The 18,579-nt window shown below is 39.6% G+C and overlaps 1 protein-coding gene across 2 annotated transcripts in view; it reads right to left on the bottom strand.

Moving 5' to 3' along the window:
* The window catches only part of WARS2 (tryptophanyl tRNA synthetase 2, mitochondrial), a 97,988-nt gene extending 89,801 nt beyond the window's left edge, over positions 1–8,187 (bottom strand). For both annotated transcript variants that reach the window (XM_061121031.1, XM_061121032.1), the window contains exon 1: positions 8,053–8,187. In XM_061121031.1, coding sequence (XP_060977014.1) covers positions 8,053–8,142 — 90 coding nt within the window. In that variant the 5' untranslated portion in view covers positions 8,143–8,187. The remainder of the gene's footprint in view (positions 1–8,052) is intronic.
* Between the last annotated feature and the right edge of the window lie 10,392 nt (positions 8,188–18,579).

The following is an 18,579-nucleotide window of genomic DNA, read 5'->3' as shown; positions in this document are numbered from 1 at the left end:
GGAAACCAGAATTGAAAGAGACATGTGTACCTCAATGTTCATCGCAGCACTGTTTATAATAGCCAGGACATTGAAACAACCTAGATGTCCATCAGCAGACAAATGGATCAGAAAGCTGTGGTACATATACACCATGGAATATTACTCAGCCATTTAAAAGAATACATCTGAATCAGTTCTGATGAGGTGGATGAAACTGGAGCCTATTATACAGAGTGAAGTAAGCCAGAAAGAAAAACACCAATATAGTATACTAACGCATATATATGGAATTTAGAAAGATGGTAACAATAACCCTGTATGTGAGACAGCAAAAGAGACACAGATGTATTGAACAGTCTTTTGGACTCTGTGGGAGAGGGCAAGGGTGGGATGATATGGGAGAATGGCATTGAAACATGTAAATTATCATATGTGAAACGAATTGCCAGTTCAGGTTAGATGCATGAGACAGGGTGCTCAGGGCTGGTGCACTGGGATGACCCAGAGGGATGGGATGGGGAGGGAGGTGGGAGGGGGTTCAGGATGGGGACACATGTACACCCATGGCGGACTCAAGACAATGTATGGCAAAAGCAATACAATGTTGTAAAGTAAAATAAATAAACTGATTAATTAAAAAAAAGAAAAAGTGTTAAGCTTCTGACTGGGAATAAGAAGTAGGGTATGACTTCCCTGGTAGCTCAGACAGTAAAGCATCTGCCTACAATGTGGGAGACCTAGGTTTGATCTCTAGGTTGGGAAGATCCCCTGGAGAAGGGAATGACAACCCACTCCAGTATTCTTGCCTGGAAAATTCTGTGGACGGAGGAACCTGGTAGGCTACAGTCCATGGGGTTGCAAAGAGTCAGACACAACTGAGCAACTTCACTTTCACTGCTACGAAATGATATAGAGAGAAAACTGTTAATGTCTGAGCAGGGTTAAATTCAGTCATGCTGGAGTCAATGTATCACCTCTGTGCCTATAAATTGTCTTTCCGTATCTAGTGTCTCACATGGGCAGAGCAGCTTCTATCGTAAGCCTGTACATTTATCCTATGGAAAGTCAGGAGGAAGGCTTAGGCCTCATGCTGCTAGAAGAGAGATTCCTGAACCCCTGACAAGTGGTGGTAAAACAGGATCAAGAGCAGAGCTGAAGAAAGCACTCTTTGGGAGCTGGCTCTAGGCCAGGTGGGATGATGGTGAACAACTTGCCTGCCAGTGCAGGAGACATAAGAGATCTGGGCTCGATCCCTGGGTGGGGAAGATCCCCTGGAGGAGGGCGTGGCAACCCACGCCAGTATTCTTGCCTGGAGAGTCCCATGGACAGAGGAGCCTGGCGGGCTACAATCCATAGGCTCACATAGAGTCAGACACAGCTGAAGCAATATAGCACGCATGCACAGAGGCTAGGTTGTACATAAGCACCTGCATATTATGCAGAAGTAAACTGTGTTTGGATGAAAGAAAGAAGTTAGAAAAGAAGAAAGGAAAGAAAACTGACTGCTATTATCTCAAGTACTCTCCTAGCTTAAGATAAATGGAACAAAGGTTGCATCTTATTAATAAAATATATACATACCAACTCATTTATAGAGCAGCTCCTTAGAAATCCATCCATCATATGTGGTCCTAAGCCAACAAATTCACTTGGATATTTAAGGAAGCTGAAGTAGTTTTCAAACTTCATCTTAAGAAATCCAAGATACTGTGGCACCGTCTTAGCAGTCCCTGGTTGCATGTGGAGGGAAGGTGGTAGAAAGGCATAGGAGGGGCCAAGCAAGTGGGGCCAGAGCTACTTTACTATTGATTAAGTCAGAAAAGCTCTACGTTTTATTTTTAATTGGAGGATAATTGCTTGACAATGTTGTGCTAGTTTTTGCCATATGACAACATGACTCGGTCATAAGTATACATAGGTACCCTCCCTCTTGAATCTTCTTCCTACTCTCCTAGGTTGTCACAGAGCCCTGGGTTGAGTTCTCTGTGTTATAAAAGCAACTTCCCACTGGCTGTCTATTTCACACATGGTAATGTATATGTTCCAACGCTACTCTCTCAATTTGTCCAACCCTCTGTGTCCTCTGCTTTCTACGTCTGTCTCTATTTCTGCCCTTCAGATAGGTTCATCATTATCATTTTCCCTAGATTCCATATACATTCACTAATACACAGTATTTTTCTCTGATTCACCTCACTCGGTATAACAGGCTCTAGGTTCATCCACCTCACTAGAACTGATGCTAATTCATTCCTTTTTATGGCTGAGTAATATTCCATTGTACATATGTACCCCAATTTCTTTATCCATTCATTTGTTGATGGGCGCCTAGATTGCTTCCAGGTCCTAGCTGCTGCAAATAGTAAGTAGTGCTGCAGTGAACATTGTGGTACATGTGTCTTTTTGAATTATGGCTTTCTCAGGGTATATGCCAGGTTGTGGGACTGCTGGGACATACAGTAGTTTTATTCCTATATTTTTTAAAGAAATCTCCATACTATCCTCCACTGTGGCTGTATCAGTTTACATTTCCACCAACTGCACAAGACGGTTCCCTTTTCTCCACATCCTCTTCAGCATTTATTGTTTGTACATTTTTTGATGATGTCTGTTCTGACTGGCAGGAGGTGATACCTCGTTGTAGTTTTGATTTGCATTTCTCTGATAATGAGCAATGTTGAGAATTGTTTGTGTTTATTGGCCATCTGAATGTCTTCTTTGGAGAAATGTCTGTTTAGGTCTTCTCCCATTTTTGATTGGGTTGTTTGTTTTTCTGATATTGAGCTGCATGAGCTGCTTGTAGTAATATATTTTGGAGATTAGTCCTTTGTCAATTGCTTCATTTGCAATTATTTTCACCCATTCTGAGAAAAATGCTCTACTTTAATCTACTTTATCTAAGAGGGATTCATACAGGATTTTATTTGATAAGAGACCACTGGTCAAGTAGCAAAAGTTCAGGAAAGACTGAGTGGGAATCCTGGCACTGCCATTTACCAGCTCTCTGATGGGAATATTTCCTAACCTCTTCAAACCTTAGTTTCCAGTTTTATAAAATGAATAGAATAATATTTACAGGATTTTTGTGAGAAGTAAATAAGATAAAGCTGTATAGTACATAGCAAGAAGGCTTAGCACATAACAAGCCTTAGCTAAATGTTAGTTCCCTCTGTGAAAAACAGAAGGATATGCATACATATATGCTTAAATATACAAATAGACACATTATATGTATGTGTGTGTATATATATGTGTGTGTGTATATAGATATATACAAGAAGAGACTTCCCAGTTGGTGTTAGTGGTAAAGAACCTGCCTGCCAATGCAGGAGATATAAAAGATGCAGGTTCGATCCCTGGGTTGAGAAGATCCCCTGGAGGAGGGCATGGCAACCCATTCCAGTACTCTTACCTGGAGAAACCAATGGACAGAGGAGCCTGACAGGCTACGATCCATAGGGTTGCAAAGAGTTGGACACCACTGAAGCAACTTAGCATGCATGTGCGCACACACATACACACACACACACACAATTTACATAAGCCTCCACAGACAGTTCTATAACCTGTAGACATGCAATAGGTATACTGAGAAAGATTCTGGCGCTCAGCAGCCTCACCCTCTTTAGCATTTCCTGACTGTGGCCGCTAGTATAAATGCTCAGCATTGAGTCACACTTTCTCCTCTGTATTTTCAGCAGTTACCCTCAGGTTTCATCAGCTACACAAAGAGATTTTCAAAGATTTTTAAATACTATTGTTTTGAATAAGCTAAGTCAGTTCACATGGAAAATTAACCTAAAAAGCATTTTAAACAAATGAACTCATAGGCTGAGCTTAAAAGGAGCTTTAGAGTGGATCCACGCAACATCCTTATTTAAGAAAATCACAGAGAGGAGGTAGCCAAATCAAACTGGCACAGTGAGCAGCTAGTACAATTTCCAGACGGTCGTAGCAGTCCTGACAGCTTTCCAGGTTGATTAGTTCATGTTGCCAGTTGGACAGACAATGCAAGGCAGAGAAAAGCTAAAGGGAAGAGTCACTGGGAATACTATCCCAATTTAATGCCATTAAGATCACAGAAATCTCTAACAACAAACACTAACTGCAAAATACAGAATGAAATGCCAACAGTCAATTTTACCATCCTAATTCATAGTTAATTAGCTTTGTGACATTAGGCAAGTTACTTAACTAAAGTCTACTTTGGATGCTTAAAATAAGGTGTTAATACCTATCTTAAAGCCTTGTTATGAAATATTCTAGAGGATTCTTGCCAAAATCCATAACCTCAGTATAATCATGAGAAAAATATCAGACAAACCCAAACCGAGAGACATTCTACAAAATAAATGACCAATTCTCTTCAAAAAGGCCAAGGTCATGAAAGACTGAGGAAGTGTCATAGGTTGGGGGGAGACATGACAACTAAATGCAATAAGGGATCCCGGATTTGATCCTAAACCAGGTGACTAGTGGAAAAATCGGTGAAATGTGAAATTGTCCCATGTTAATTTCTTGGCTTTGGCAAGTATATTATGCAAGATGAAGCTGCTTGGTGAAGCATATACAGGAATGCTCTGTACTAATTTTGCGACTCTTTATCCCAAGTGATTTTTTTAAATGCTTTTAAAAAAAGAGCAATTTTTAAAAAAGCCTTGTTGTAAGAACTAAACACAAGATCAGAAATCTAATACATTGCCTATTTTTCTGCAGGCATGATTTCTTTATTGAATAACCATAGGTCACATTTAGTGACCATAAACAGTAGAAACAGTATGTTAATACTGGCCAAACCCAGCATGGGACAGCTAATAAGAAGCGTGTTGTTCAACAGTGATAAAATGTGGACATTTTATACTTCACCTGAATGATCACAAATATTTTTGCAAAAGTCTACTAACCATCAATATTTCACTCTTTGCACAATACAATCATAAGTTAGTGCTTAAATAAGTGTGGATTCTGGGTTTGGTCAATGATGACAGGCTTAAATTTACCTAATGCCATCAGTGTTTAAGCATAAAATGTCAGATCTCCATTCCTCTGACTCTGTGACTATTCTCATCTTGTCAGATTTCAATGGTTTTCTGTCAGGTAACACCTGGCAAAATAAACCGCTTTCATATAAATTGTAGACATTCCTAATGAGTAAGGCTTGATATACCATTATTTCTGTTTTCTCTCTAGCTTTCATTTTAAACTTGATTCTACATTTAGCCTTGAAGGGCAAAGGCCTCTTGAGATAACTAAAGGTCCCCAATGCCAAGGTTATTAACCAAGATTTTGCTTTCATAGGAAATCATTAAAACAACCTATGAATCCCAATACTCTGGCAACATACTGCCGTGGTTCATCCACTTTTGCTCCTCACCTCAGGAAGTAACTGTACAGCCAAAACTAATAAGAAGCAAATTGCTATTTCTTACTTGTTGATAGAATCATTCATGTGATAAATATACATTTCTTTCCATTATATTATAGCCCTGCAAAATAATTTTTGTTTTCCACAAAGGTTATGAGATATCATAAAAGTGTCTAATGCATCTGGTTTAAGAATCCAATTCTTCCTTCACATATTTCTGCATCTGTTCACAAAATCTCTTTGACTTCAAAGGAAGCTTTTCAAGTGAAAAAGAAGATACATACAGGAAAAACGGCCATAAATTTTTCATTTTCTAAGCCATTTTAATAACTTTTCTAAGGCCATTTTAAATAACAGCACTGTGGGGCAAGTACTGTCCCACAAACTCTCCCTCAGAGATCTACAATAGCACAGATGATATAATGGCTATGCATTCATCTGAAGATTTATGTTTTAAGACTTTTTTCTGGGTCTGAAAGTGGTATCTCTTCAATTTAGAACATGTGAAAAATACAGAAAGCTTAAAGAAGAACACTTAAATCACTTTTAATCCATTATTTAGGAAGACCAAAGAGAAAGCAAAAAAATTAAGAATAGTTGTTTCCTTCTAGTCTTTTTTCCTGTACATAGATACTTACATAAATATTTGCAAATATAATATTATAATGACACTGTGAATGTAATTTTATATCTTTTCTCAATTGGTCTTTCAAAAGACTGCACTAGTCCTTCAAACCATCATTTTTAATGACTGAAAATTATAGGAGGCAGTGGAGGGATAAATTAGGGGTTTGGAATTAGCAAATACAAACTACTATATATAAAACAGATAACATGGTCCTACTGTATAGCATAGGGAACTATATCCCACATGCAGCAATAAGCCACAATGGAAAAGAATCTGAAAAAGAATTTTAAAATTTATATGTAGAATTATGCTTTAAGAAGTGCTCTCTCCTATATTTAACTTACCAAAAGCTAAATTATAGGTTTGAGAACACTATTTTGGAGAATCTACATCTTGAAACAATCTAGATTAACAGTTGATTAAGATAACTGTATTCATAAATGCCACTGAAACAATAGTAGAGATTTCAAATTCTACTCTTTAGTGTTTATACTGATTTAATGCCCTAAACTTCCTGGGACAAGCATTAGCAGACTGTAGTTTTTCTTTTCTCTTTGATTCTGTTTCTCATGACATTCACAACTCCAGTTTGTTATGAGAGGGAGTTTGGGTCTAAGATTTAGTAACTTTGGATTCACAGGTTTTATTATGCTACTATTAGCTAGAAATATAGTATAACTATAGCAATCAACCAAATCTCCCCCCACCCTCAGCTTGTGGGATCTTAGTTCTCCCACCAGGGATTGAGCCCACACCCTCAACAGTGAAACCTCAGAGTCCTAACCACTGGACCGCCAAGAATTCCCAGTAATCAACCAATTCTGGTACTACAGAATCAAATCTCCAAACTTCAAAGTGAAGGATATTTGCTGTATTTATCTAATTCGCAATCAATTCTTACCTAACTATGCCACCCGCAATTTAAAACCACATTTAAATAACTGTTTTGATAAATAACTTTCCAGCATAATATTCTCTATTCTTATAAGAATCTGGTTAGGCCAATATCTATGAAGAACACTTTGAAAAAAAAAAAAATAAAAATAAAAATGCAACTAGTAAAAAAAAAAAAAAAAAAGAAAGTTAAGTAATTATGGGACGATTAGAAAACCAAGTTGAATTTATATCTGGGTTCTGATAATCAATATCAATGCTTTACTTTGGCTTCATTATCGTGGAGCCACTCATTTTTCAAAGCTTGAAGTAACATTGCCATCAGTCTAACCCTTCCTCCAGCCATTTTGCTGAAGAAAGTAAGTCCAGAGAGATAAAGTGATTTGTCATGTCATACTTCCTTGGTGGCTCAGATGGTAAAGAATCCGCCTGCAATGCGGGAACCTTGGGTTCAGTTTCCTGGGTTGTGAAGATCCCCTGGAGGAGGGCATGGCAACCCATTCCAATATTCTTGCCTTAAGAAATCAATGGATAGAGGAGCCTGGTAACAGCAGTGCTACCAGGACAAGACCACACTTTTGGAAAGCTTGCTTAAATTCCATCATAGAACCTTCTAGATACAGGTCTGCTTCCGGACAATAGGGAGAAATCAAGAGTGGAAGATACACTGACATTGCCCAAGTATCGCACTGCCAGATGGAGGATGCCAAAAGGGTGCACCTTAAACAGTCTAGTTACTAATAAGATGTCTTCTCCAATTTCTCCGCCAGGTCCCTTGGCTTACTGTGAGGGAAAGGAAAGTAAAAACAGCAGCAACATCAGGACTAGGTGCGCAGTGCCGCAGAGACTAGCTCTCTGGTGTCTGACAACGTCACACAGGGGAGAACTTCCCGGGTTGCGCGGCAACGGTGGAGGTGCGGCGCTCAGAGCGGAGGGTACTAAGGTCAAGTGGGCAAGCGGCGGCGCGCTCCTCCCACCAGGGGCGCGTTACGTCACGCGTATCTTTGCAACGTCGCCACGCTCCGAGTAGGAAGGCAGTCTTAGGCGAATCAACCTTAGGAACGGAAGAGCTCGGTGCTCTCCAGAGAAAATGGGAAGGGTGAAGCAAAAGGAGGGAGGAAAGGGGGCTGAGAAGGACCTAGCGAGATGGGAAACCGGCGGAAGAAGGGCTAGCATTGGTTACCTGGGGAACGGGAGCAGCGTCGGGTCCTTGATGAAGTGCCCGGATGAAGTTCCAGCACTCACGCGCTTTCCGCATTGAGTGCAGCGCCATGTTGAAAGGGGCGGAGCCGTCTTGTCTTGAGTGACATCTGGTCAGAGGAAATCCCAGATTCGCCGAGTGTGTGCTTGCTGCGCTTGCGCCCTTGCTCTCGGGGCGGTCCTCTGAGCTGGTGCATGGGGGAGTCTGGCGTTCGCAGAGCAGGTGTGGGTTAGGGTCCGGATGGGTCTTGACTTTAGTATTTGCCATGGAGACCTAGTATTTGTGCAGGTTTCTTGAAGGACGGGATATTAGTAACAGCGTTTTAAACTGGAAGAAAGTTAAAAAGCCTTTCGGATCCTAACCGTCCTGAGGCAAGCTTTTAAGAAGTTCCTCTGGCAGTGGGACCTCCCTAATCCTCTTAGAGGGCAGTAGGTGGTCTTTTGAGATCTATGTGGCCTCATTAATGCATTTGATCTGCAAACGTTTGCTGAACCCGGCCGTCTGCTAGGTATTGAAAGTGCGAAGAAAGACATAATCTTGCCCTCAAGTAGTGTATGGGGTAATGGGGTAGCAGATAAATGGTGCACTGTTGTAGGTGTTAAAGAAGTAAATGCCAATACTGGGAAAGTGGGATGGTAAAGACTGTGGTGCTTCAGCCTCCCCTAAAGAAGGCTTCAGAAGGAAGAAGATACTTGATAGAAGAAAGTGTTTTGAGTTTTAGCTTAAATTATGAGAAGAGTTAACAGGGTACTCCTACCTCTGTTAATGCACCCAAAAATCTGTCAGTAAAAATATAATTGGGAAAGATTTTTTAGAATTCCTTTATGTGTTTTGTTGTATTTATTCATTAGGGAGAGGTAGGAGATAAATGCAGGAGATAAAAAGATACCGATACACTTAATGGAACTGAAATCTAACAAAGACAAAACTATTCAACTAAAATCATACAATAAAAATCTCCTAAGAGAGGTACAGAGTACTGGTGAAGTTCAAGCATAATTGATGTAATTCGGAAATAAGCAGAGAAGGAATCGTAGGAATGAGGGCAAAAAGAACAAACAAAAACACTAAGGAAATCAAGTCTCATTCTTCGACAGAACTAATCTGTTTGGTTGTCTCAGTTAAATTTGAGGTGCTTGTAGTACTTGCAAATATGGCACCAATTAGATAGATAGGTCTGGACCTCAGGAAAGAGGTCTGAGCTACAAAACACATGGTAATTGAATCCAAGGAAACCTTTGAGACTAGGAGGTAGAGTTTGTGGAATAAAAGTAGTCAGATGATAGAAATTGAAAGGAGTTGCCAAAATATGTTTAAAAGTCCCCCAAATGTGATATTACTGAAACCCAGGAAAGAGACCTTGCCAGTAGAAGTGATGATTGATCCTTATAAAGATGTAAACTTATAAACGTGCAGTTTTATAAATGCCTTGATGTTTTATACTCGTGTGTACAGTGAAGCATTAACATTCTAAAACACAGGTTTTTTTTTTATTGGTATATTATTAATTAGATTTAATGACCCTAGGAATTAGTAAAATTAGACTTCTGACTTCCTCAGCCATCTGAATTATAAGATAACGCCTAACAATTGAAGAGGAAGGTTTTGGTGTCACAGGACCTGCCCACTCTACTCCCTCAAGCAGTTTAGTCTTTTATCTCTGGAGACTCAACATGACTGATGAGTCATGGGACATATTTTCATGGGACATATTTCCAAGACACGCTTCCATTGAAGAAGGTCTGTCAGGACAGCAGCAGTGTAATCACTAAAGTATACATTTTTTAAAAGTAAGTTCTTTTCTTAAGGACCTACTGTATAGTGCAGGGTGCTGAATCTTTTGTAGTAACTACAAGGGAAAAAAAGTCTTCTAAAAAGTGTGTGTGTGTGTGTGTGTGTGTGTAGGGGCTTCCCATGCCTGCAATGCAGGAGACCCGGCTTCAGTCCCTGAGTTGCGAAGATCCCTTGGAGAAGGGAATGGCAACCACTCCAGTTATTTTTGCTTGGAGAATTCCATGGACAGAGAAGCCTGAGACTATAGTCCTGGGGTTGCAGCGAGTCAGACACAACTGAGCAACTAGTATATATATACATGTGTATATATATATATCATATACACATGAGCATAGAATATATACACACATATATATATCTGAACCATTTTGCTGTACTTCTGAAATTAACATTATAAATCAACTATTCCTCAAAAAAAAAAGAAAAAAGTTACTTTCAAACATAGAATAAATTGTGTTTCCCACCAGAGTGGTGACCTGGTAACTGAGGTCACTTAACCAGAGTGGTGATTTCTTTTGTATTTCTTAAATTTCTTCAGCATCTAGTATATAGTACCTTGCACAGAGTAGGCACATCTTTTAAATCTAAATTTTAGTTTGACAAAGTAGGCAAGCAAATAATTGACAGGTTGATACACCTTTAGACCGAAGGGACAACTGACAGCAGAAAAGACACTAGTGAAAGCAAGCTAATTTTGTCTGCTTTTACACTTTCACAATGGCGTTCTGAAACCTTTTGGTGTTGGTGAAAGTGTCACCAGAAAGCTCACCATCTTCTGCTCTTCTAAGAAGTGCAGTATATTCAGCATATTTTAATAAGCATTTTAAACCTTAACCCTGAACCTTCAGGGAAAGATTTGTTATTCAGTGTCTTCTTTTAAAGAAAAATTTGTAACTTTTGGAAAAGTTTCCATGTAAAATGGTTAACATTTTAAAGCTTTGTATAAGGCAGGGTTCCTTTGGTTACATGGGAAGTTCTCTTACAGAGTATTTCATTGTGCAACAGTGTTTTTTAAATGAGGTGCCACTATATTTATTGGCATTATTTTACCACAGCTATCATTTGGTAAGCCAAAGAGCTTTAGTAAAATGAGATATAAATGTATTAAAAGCAGACTTTAGATATACTTACAATTAAAACCTTTTACTGTCTAATATACTTGTAGCATGCACTGTACGTCTCCATATGTTCATGCTTACAATTTTGAAAGCTTGTTTAAAATTTGATTTCTCATCAACACTTTTATAGTAAGTTCTGGTAATTTTGCTCTTTCCTTAACATTCCCCGCAAATCCCATCTTGCTTGAAACAATAGATTAAAACCAGACTGGCAGTTGGGGAAGGCTTTCTATTGCAACCATGTGTGTCAGAAGAAAGGATTAGGTTTCCTTGTCCAAGAACATCAAGGGGAAACCTCCACCTCTGTAGACACACCTCTATTCCTCAGTAATGGAGAGTTTATATCTAGTTAGATTTAAATGGGATAAGGAAAGAGTTTAAGTCCAGTCTTAGCTCTTGTAGTATAATCAGCCCTCAAGTCTCAAAGTATCCAATTTTGTTTTCTCTAATTTAATTCCAAGTGTCAGGTTGGTATTAGATGCTGATCAAGGTAATGGAGAGTTACCCTACACATTTATTCACTTAAAGAAGAATTTTGCAGAATGCAAAGACTAGATGGCATCTATGTTCAAAACTTACTTGAAGTGCAATCCATTCACCTCTGACCTTTCATTTATATTGAATATGTTTTTAAAATACAGAGGGAGAGATTGCACAATGAAGGCAAACGTTTTTCTCCATAATCTGTATATACAACCACAGTTCTCTGGCCATACCATCTTTTGCTGGACTCATTTTATTATGATCTAAATCAAAGTGAGGCAGAGTCTACCTTAAAGTGAGACAGCTTCCAAGAGTCACTAAACTACGTGGGAAATAATAACAGTGATTTGGACAATGTTCTTTTATACTTTGGGTTTAATTCTAGTTCTACACCTCATTTTATATCTGATGAAACTGGTCCAGAGATACTCAGTACCTTGCTGAAAATGACACAACAGATAAGAGCAGAAATAGGAAGAATTTGTTCTCCAGTTGAGTGCTCTACTTTAAGTGACACCACTGTGAAGCTGAAGGAGATAAGACTGATGCTGGTCCAAGCAGGGGACAGTTTCACCTAAGAGCACATCCTTGTCATACTTCAAACTCAGAGTAACTAAATGGCTGAATCTTAGAGGGTTGATGGGCTCATCTTTCCTTCCCTAACATTCAAAGAGGCTGTCTTTCCCTAGTAGTTTTTGGGGACATGCAGGTTGTAGCATCTTCTTTGAGTGAAGGTAGTAATTAGGAGGCTTATCTGGTCTTTAGGAAAGCTAGGGCTTTAAGGGTGCAGTACTATCACTTTTTTCCTGGAAGATGCCATCTAGTAAAAATCAAGGGAGAGGCTAGGTGATGTGGATTGCAAAGTAGAATTTTTCTCAAAGTATGTTTTTCTTAAGTTTAAGGATAAAAAAAAAAAAAAATTTAAGGATCAAGGTCATAGTGTTTTTCAGATTCAACTTCTTACCTTAAGGACTCTTTCTTAGTGCACAACAATGAAGACATTTTGATCGGGGTTGGGAGAAGCTGATAAGGATGGGGAAAGCCAGAGCAGACATAAATGAATAATTTATTGATCTTCAGACAACTAATTGCATTACCTGTAGAATTCTTTGTGTGCAATACTGGAAGACTCTTTATATGAGGATGTTACAGGCCCTGGGATTCCTGTTCGTTTTCTATATTTTCTCTCCATATTTTTCAAACTGCCTTTTCAATATTAGAATACAGATTTTCAGAGAAGATAGAGAATTGCTTCCTTAATTTCCTTAATTAAGTGGGTCTAGAATGGCGAGAATAATTTTGGAGAAATGTAGGATTTTTTTCAGTGTTTCCCACCCCCACTGTTTACCCGCAGTTGTAGGACATATGTTCCTTGCAGGAAATGGAGCTTAGAAATGAGCAAATTAAAGTTTTGAAGGAGCATCTTACTTTGCTGTCTGTTTTTGCATGCTGTATCTTTTCCAAGTGGTGTGGCCCTAAAGACAAGCTCTATATGTAGTATGCATAGTCATTCTGTCTTTAAATCGCCACTCTTCGCTCTCAGCTACTTCATCACTGGGGTGAATAGACTTACTTCTTCTGGATTTATGTTTTACAAAAAGAACTATAGCAAGGCCTCCAAAAAGCTTCCTGGAGTGTCTTTAGATAGGCTCTTTTCTATTTTGTCTATGTAATCAAACTACATCATATTCCTTCCCACACTGCGTGGCTAGCTGTGAGCACAGAAAGTCAGACATAACTCTTAGGTCTTGATCTTTCTAAAAACAACCTCAAAAGATACCTGAATTTCTCTAAAAACCAGTGATTGTTTTTTCACTTTTTGTCCTTAATAAGTAGAACTGAGCATGAATTTGGAGAAAATTTGCATGGCAGTTCCATTACTGATCTCAGTGAACCATTTAATCATCACGTACCTCTTTTTCCTTAAGTAAAATGAATAAAAAAAAAATAGGGGGGCTAAATGACGCACATTGTAACTCTTGGAATTCTAGGAACTGGTTTCTGTCAGAGAATCTAATTGTCCCAGATCAGATACAGTCAGGATCTGCATTTCAGAGCATATGCCCTGACCCATACCTATGGATGATACTGAGATACAGATATTGAGAACAGGCCTCAAAACTTTTTCAGTACTGTACCCCAGGCAGCTACTCTCACCCAAATAAAATTGGGCCTACTTGTCGTCCTGGTTTGGGAGGGTTATCTTTATGAAAAACAGAGAATATGAAACTTTTCACACCCAACTGTGAACATGAAGTGGCTTTGCAAAGATCTCTTTTCAGAGGGTAGGCGGGCAGAGTATCTTGACCTGTGACTTTAGGTAGCAGTTCACCTTGCTCCCAACTACATTGGTTTTTTATATTTCTCAGAACTGTATTTATGTCAGTGATTTATAGGACAGCTGCTAATCCAAGAGTTTTAGGAGAGGGTAACCTAGCAGGTGCTGTAATCTTTAGGAGAGGGATGTAGCCACTGTCCACCCACAGCTTGGCAGGCGTGGGGAATGAGAATAGCCTTGCCTGTCTCTCCTCCCATGTTCTTATCTTCTGATCTATTGATTTCTGTCATTCTCTGAACTCCAGGGCAAAAGGACACGAAGATCCCTACTCCTCAAGAAGCACAGAACATGTTGCAGAATGGTACAGTGTAGATCTGGAAGGCCAAATGAAATACTCAATACAGAACAATCCATTTATAGAACTAGAAATATAACTTTAAAAAGTGAAAGAAAAAAAAAACCCAGTCTTCTTAGGATAACATTTAATCGGGCATTAAACTTGAGGGAAAACCATGTTTTCATCTCTAATACCTGGGACATCAGAGAATCATCATAAATATTGGCAGATTAATTAAATGAATAAATGAACACTTGTGAGAAGGAGGAGGGGGAGTATCCAGTGGGATAGTTTAAAGAGACAGTGCAGGGAATTGGGGGAAAAACTGTAAAGCCTAAAATAAGTCCTGGAAGCATTTTTTAAATCTCTAATATATACTTTCTTTCTTGTGGTTCGCTTTTTCCACTAAAAGGCAGAATGCATAAAATATTCTGATTAGTTGAGGCTTATTACTCAGGTTCCAACTAATGTTTTATATATAAATCTCAATTACTTCTTTTTCTCCATTCTGCTTCTCTTTCTGTTTGGTCAGATCCCTGTGGGATGGAGTAACATTCCTGCGGTGGGTAAAATAATTTCTATGGAAATTATTCAGAATGCAATTTCAGTAAACACTATGTGAAGATATGATTTATTTCTGGATTCAGCTCTTGTGCTTGCATCATCTCCCTATTTATCATCAAGTTCTCTGCCAGCATCTCTTTTTAAGGATTTGTTCATATCAGTTTTGCATCTTAGAGGATAAACTTCCATCAGAAAGGTTGAAGCAATGGGAAGCAAGAGAGATGAGATTGTATGAGAAGAGACTGTTCCAGGAAGTGATGAGAGTTCTGAATGGACTTCATTACCAGTCCCAACTCTGCCATAACTAGCAGAGTGACATTGGAAAGTCCTTAACCTCTCAGCTTGCTTTTTATTTGAAAAAAATGGGAGTGGTTGAACCAGATCGTGTTCAAAACTCCCTCCAGCCCTTAACTATATAAGCTTATAGTCATGCGGTGTTACATGTTCAACCCAGAGGTCTCCTAGTGCTTTGCAAATACATCTACAGGCCAGTAGGCTGAACTGTCTTCCCATTTTGTCAGATAGTTCCACTGGCAGCTCAGTGACTCTGTAAGCATTTCATTGTAAGTCTATGAAAGATCTAGGAACTGTGTCTTGGGTACTGTGTTGGAGGCATCGAACCAAATTGTGACTAACTTGAAGAGAGTATTGGTAGTGAGAACATCATTAGATAATAAATTTTTAAAAAGTCTTCTAATATTTTCTAACAAATAAATATTTTCTAGTATTTTCTCCTAATATCTTCTAACAAACCAGTCTTCTAATATTATCATATGCACTTGGTTAGGGGGAGGTGGTATTTGGGAGCTGGTGCCAGGGAGAGAGCCTGGAGGCAGAGGAAGAACTGGAAGAGATAGGAGAACCGTTTAGCTGTAAAGTTGTCTGACAAATGTACTATTACTTTTATTGACTCATACTATTCATGCCTTCAAAAATCATTTAATATGTGCCTACTGCATACATACTCCATAAAACTAAAGGACTAAGAATGTAATCTTTCTGTCCCTACAAATACCATGTGATACTTCTTGTATTTTATCATACGTATCACCTCCTTTGGCTCTAGTTTTCGAGTTCCCACTTTGAAACCTCAGAGACGAAAGGAATTGGAAAGCCAGCATTCTTTCTTGCCTCTCTCCCATCCTTCCTTCCTTCTTGTCATACTTGTTGACCACCTACTGTTAACCTGAGACTGTCTGAAGTGCTGGGGACCCGCAGAGTATCAGGACATGGATTCCGCCATGGAGAAGCTGAGTATTACAGGGAAGACTACTCATAAACTTGCTAAAATACAACAGCATCGGAACCATTCTCAGGTACCCCAATTTCTAAAACCTTAGCAACCAGATCACTAAATATGAGTCCCCAAAGCCCTTGACAGAACAAGGATGCACTTCTTGGGACATCTCTCCTGGTTGACACGCACAGCACTTATACCAGCCCCAGCTACACTGATCAATTCTATTATCACTGTAGTCGGGAGATGGTAAAGGACAGGGAAGGCTAGGATGCTGCAGTTCATGGGGTGGTAAAGAATCAGACACGACTGAGCGACTGAACAACTACAACAACATCTAAATAAAAACAATCCACACACCTAAGGCACAGAAGGTCACACAAAATAAGACTGTGGGTTCTCCTCAAGGACTAACACTCCATTAGAGTTTATATTATTGCTGCTTATTTTATTCCTGTTGTCTTAGAACCACTTGGGAATCAAGGAGGAAAGGTAAAGAAAGGGTTCTCTAGCTCTGATCTTTACTGTGTCATGAAGATCCTGCCCCAATCCTGTTGCAGATCCATATGTTAAATAATAAGGCCCCTTTTCCTAGAACACTCAGCCTAGGTCTTGGAGAGTCTTAGACCTTTAAAGTTGTCTGACACTCAATGCCAGGAGGCCCTGGGGTGAAATTTGACAACATGATGCTAATAACACATTCCTCAGGGCTTGACATTCTGTTACTTATTCATCTAGCAAAAACTTACTGGGTGTCTAGCCTATGCCAGCCACCATGCTAAGCAGTAAGTACACAAAAATGAATAAGATAGTGTGGATGCTCTTCCAGTTTGGTTTAATGAGGGAAACTGCAAACACAAACAATTTCAGGGAAAATATCTTTGCATCAAGAAGATCTTTAAATTTTCTTCAAATCACACTTTAGGGACAGTCCTGGGTCCACTACTTACTATTTGCTATGACCTTGGACAGGCAGCCTCAGGATATTTACCCCACTCTCCTCACCCAAAGATAATGAGTTCCTAAGTGCCCTTACAGCTCTGAGATGAGTGCTGAGCTGGCTCATGAAGGAGGAACTAAGTGGAATTTCAAATTGGAAAGAGGAGCTGGATGCCTTTAGGAGGGATAGCCACATGATGGAAGCATGGCTATGCAAATGTAAAGGTGAACAGAGGAGCGAGGTTAGGAGAAGAAGGTATTAACATGTCTCCCTGCATCCTCTTGTCCTCTTCAGTTTATTCCCAACCAGCAGCCAGAGTAAGCCTTCAAAACTGTTAGATCGTGGCCGCTGCTAGCTTCTCATGTCATTTGGAAAAAACCCAAGGCCTATAAGGCCCCCATGGTCTGCTTTCTCCATCCCAGCCTCCCTTTCTGGCCTCTGGGCCCACTGCCTTACTTTTACCTGGTTCTACCCTGGACATGCTGGTCTCCTCAACAGGCCTCAGTGCGTATCACCATCTAACATATTTTTGTTTACTTTCTCATTCTTTAGAATGTAAACATCATAAGAGCTGGAACTTTTGTCTGTTTTATTCTATATCTAAAATTTAGAAAGTGTGTAGCTAGCAACATACTTATTAGATAAATTTCTCTATTTATGGATTAAGAAATTAACATCAAAAGAGGGAAAGTAAGGGAGGTCAGAGTGCTCCTTGGAAGGAGAGGCTGGACACAGTAAGACTTAGATCTTCTGTCTCTCTGCTCCCTACGCTCTATGGTAGACAGAATAATAGACTCCAGAGATGTCTACACCCTAAAGCCAAGAAATGTGGCAAAAGGGCCTTTGCAGATGTGATGAAGTTAAGGATCTTGAGATGGTGAGATGATCCTTTGGACTGTTGGCTTAACTTCTGACATTCCTTCCCTCGGGTTCTTCCACTCTTAAATTTATTTATTCACTCAACCAACATTTACTATATATATATGTATATATAAATCTATTTTAGCAAAAGAAAAAGGAAGGATATAAAAAAGGAATTTTTAGATCCCTGTATAATTTTTTTTTTTGAGCTGTGGGATTAAGTATGTGTGTTTGTTCTGCTTCAATTTGCAGATTTCTAGTGTTTTTTAACTTAAAAGATTGCTGTTTTCATTGTTTAGTCATATTCAACTCTTTTGCCACCCCCACGGACTGTAGTCCGCCAGGCTCCTCTGTTCATGAGATTGCCCAGGCAAGAATACTGGAGTGGGTTGCCGTTTCCTTCTCCAGGGAATCTTCCTGATCCAGTAATCGAACCCACATCTCCTGCACTGGCAGGCAGATTCTTTACCACTGAGCCACCAGGGAAGCCCATAAAAACAATTTTCTGAGAGGTACTCTGAGCCACATACTATGGTAGATCTTAGAGATAAAAGAAAATTCTTCAGCTACATACACTTAGAGCTTTATAGGGGTGACAAGTGAGCAGAGGATCAGATTGTCCCTCCTCAAGCAAGTGACACCAGGGAGGAAAGCAGGGTTTCGGTGGAGGCCCAGAGGGGGAAATGAACTCTGCCTGGAGGACAGCACCGGGGTGGAGGGGTAACTATTGGAGAATCCCAGAAGTAATATCTCAATTCAGAGGTCTGATCCTTATCAAAGTTTGCCTGTCCCTGGCCTTGGGTGTTTTGCTAACCAGAGCCAGCTGTTTTGTGGGTGCCTTCTCCCCGCTGTCCTACTGTCCCTCCTTGGCCCCTCCACTCCCTGCCGCCCATTCCC

This window comes from Dama dama, chromosome 20 (genome assembly GCF_033118175.1).
Source record: "Dama dama isolate Ldn47 chromosome 20, ASM3311817v1, whole genome shotgun sequence".
NCBI lineage: Eukaryota > Metazoa > Chordata > Mammalia > Artiodactyla > Cervidae > Dama > Dama dama.
This window is presented reverse-complemented; position numbering and strand designations above follow the sequence as displayed.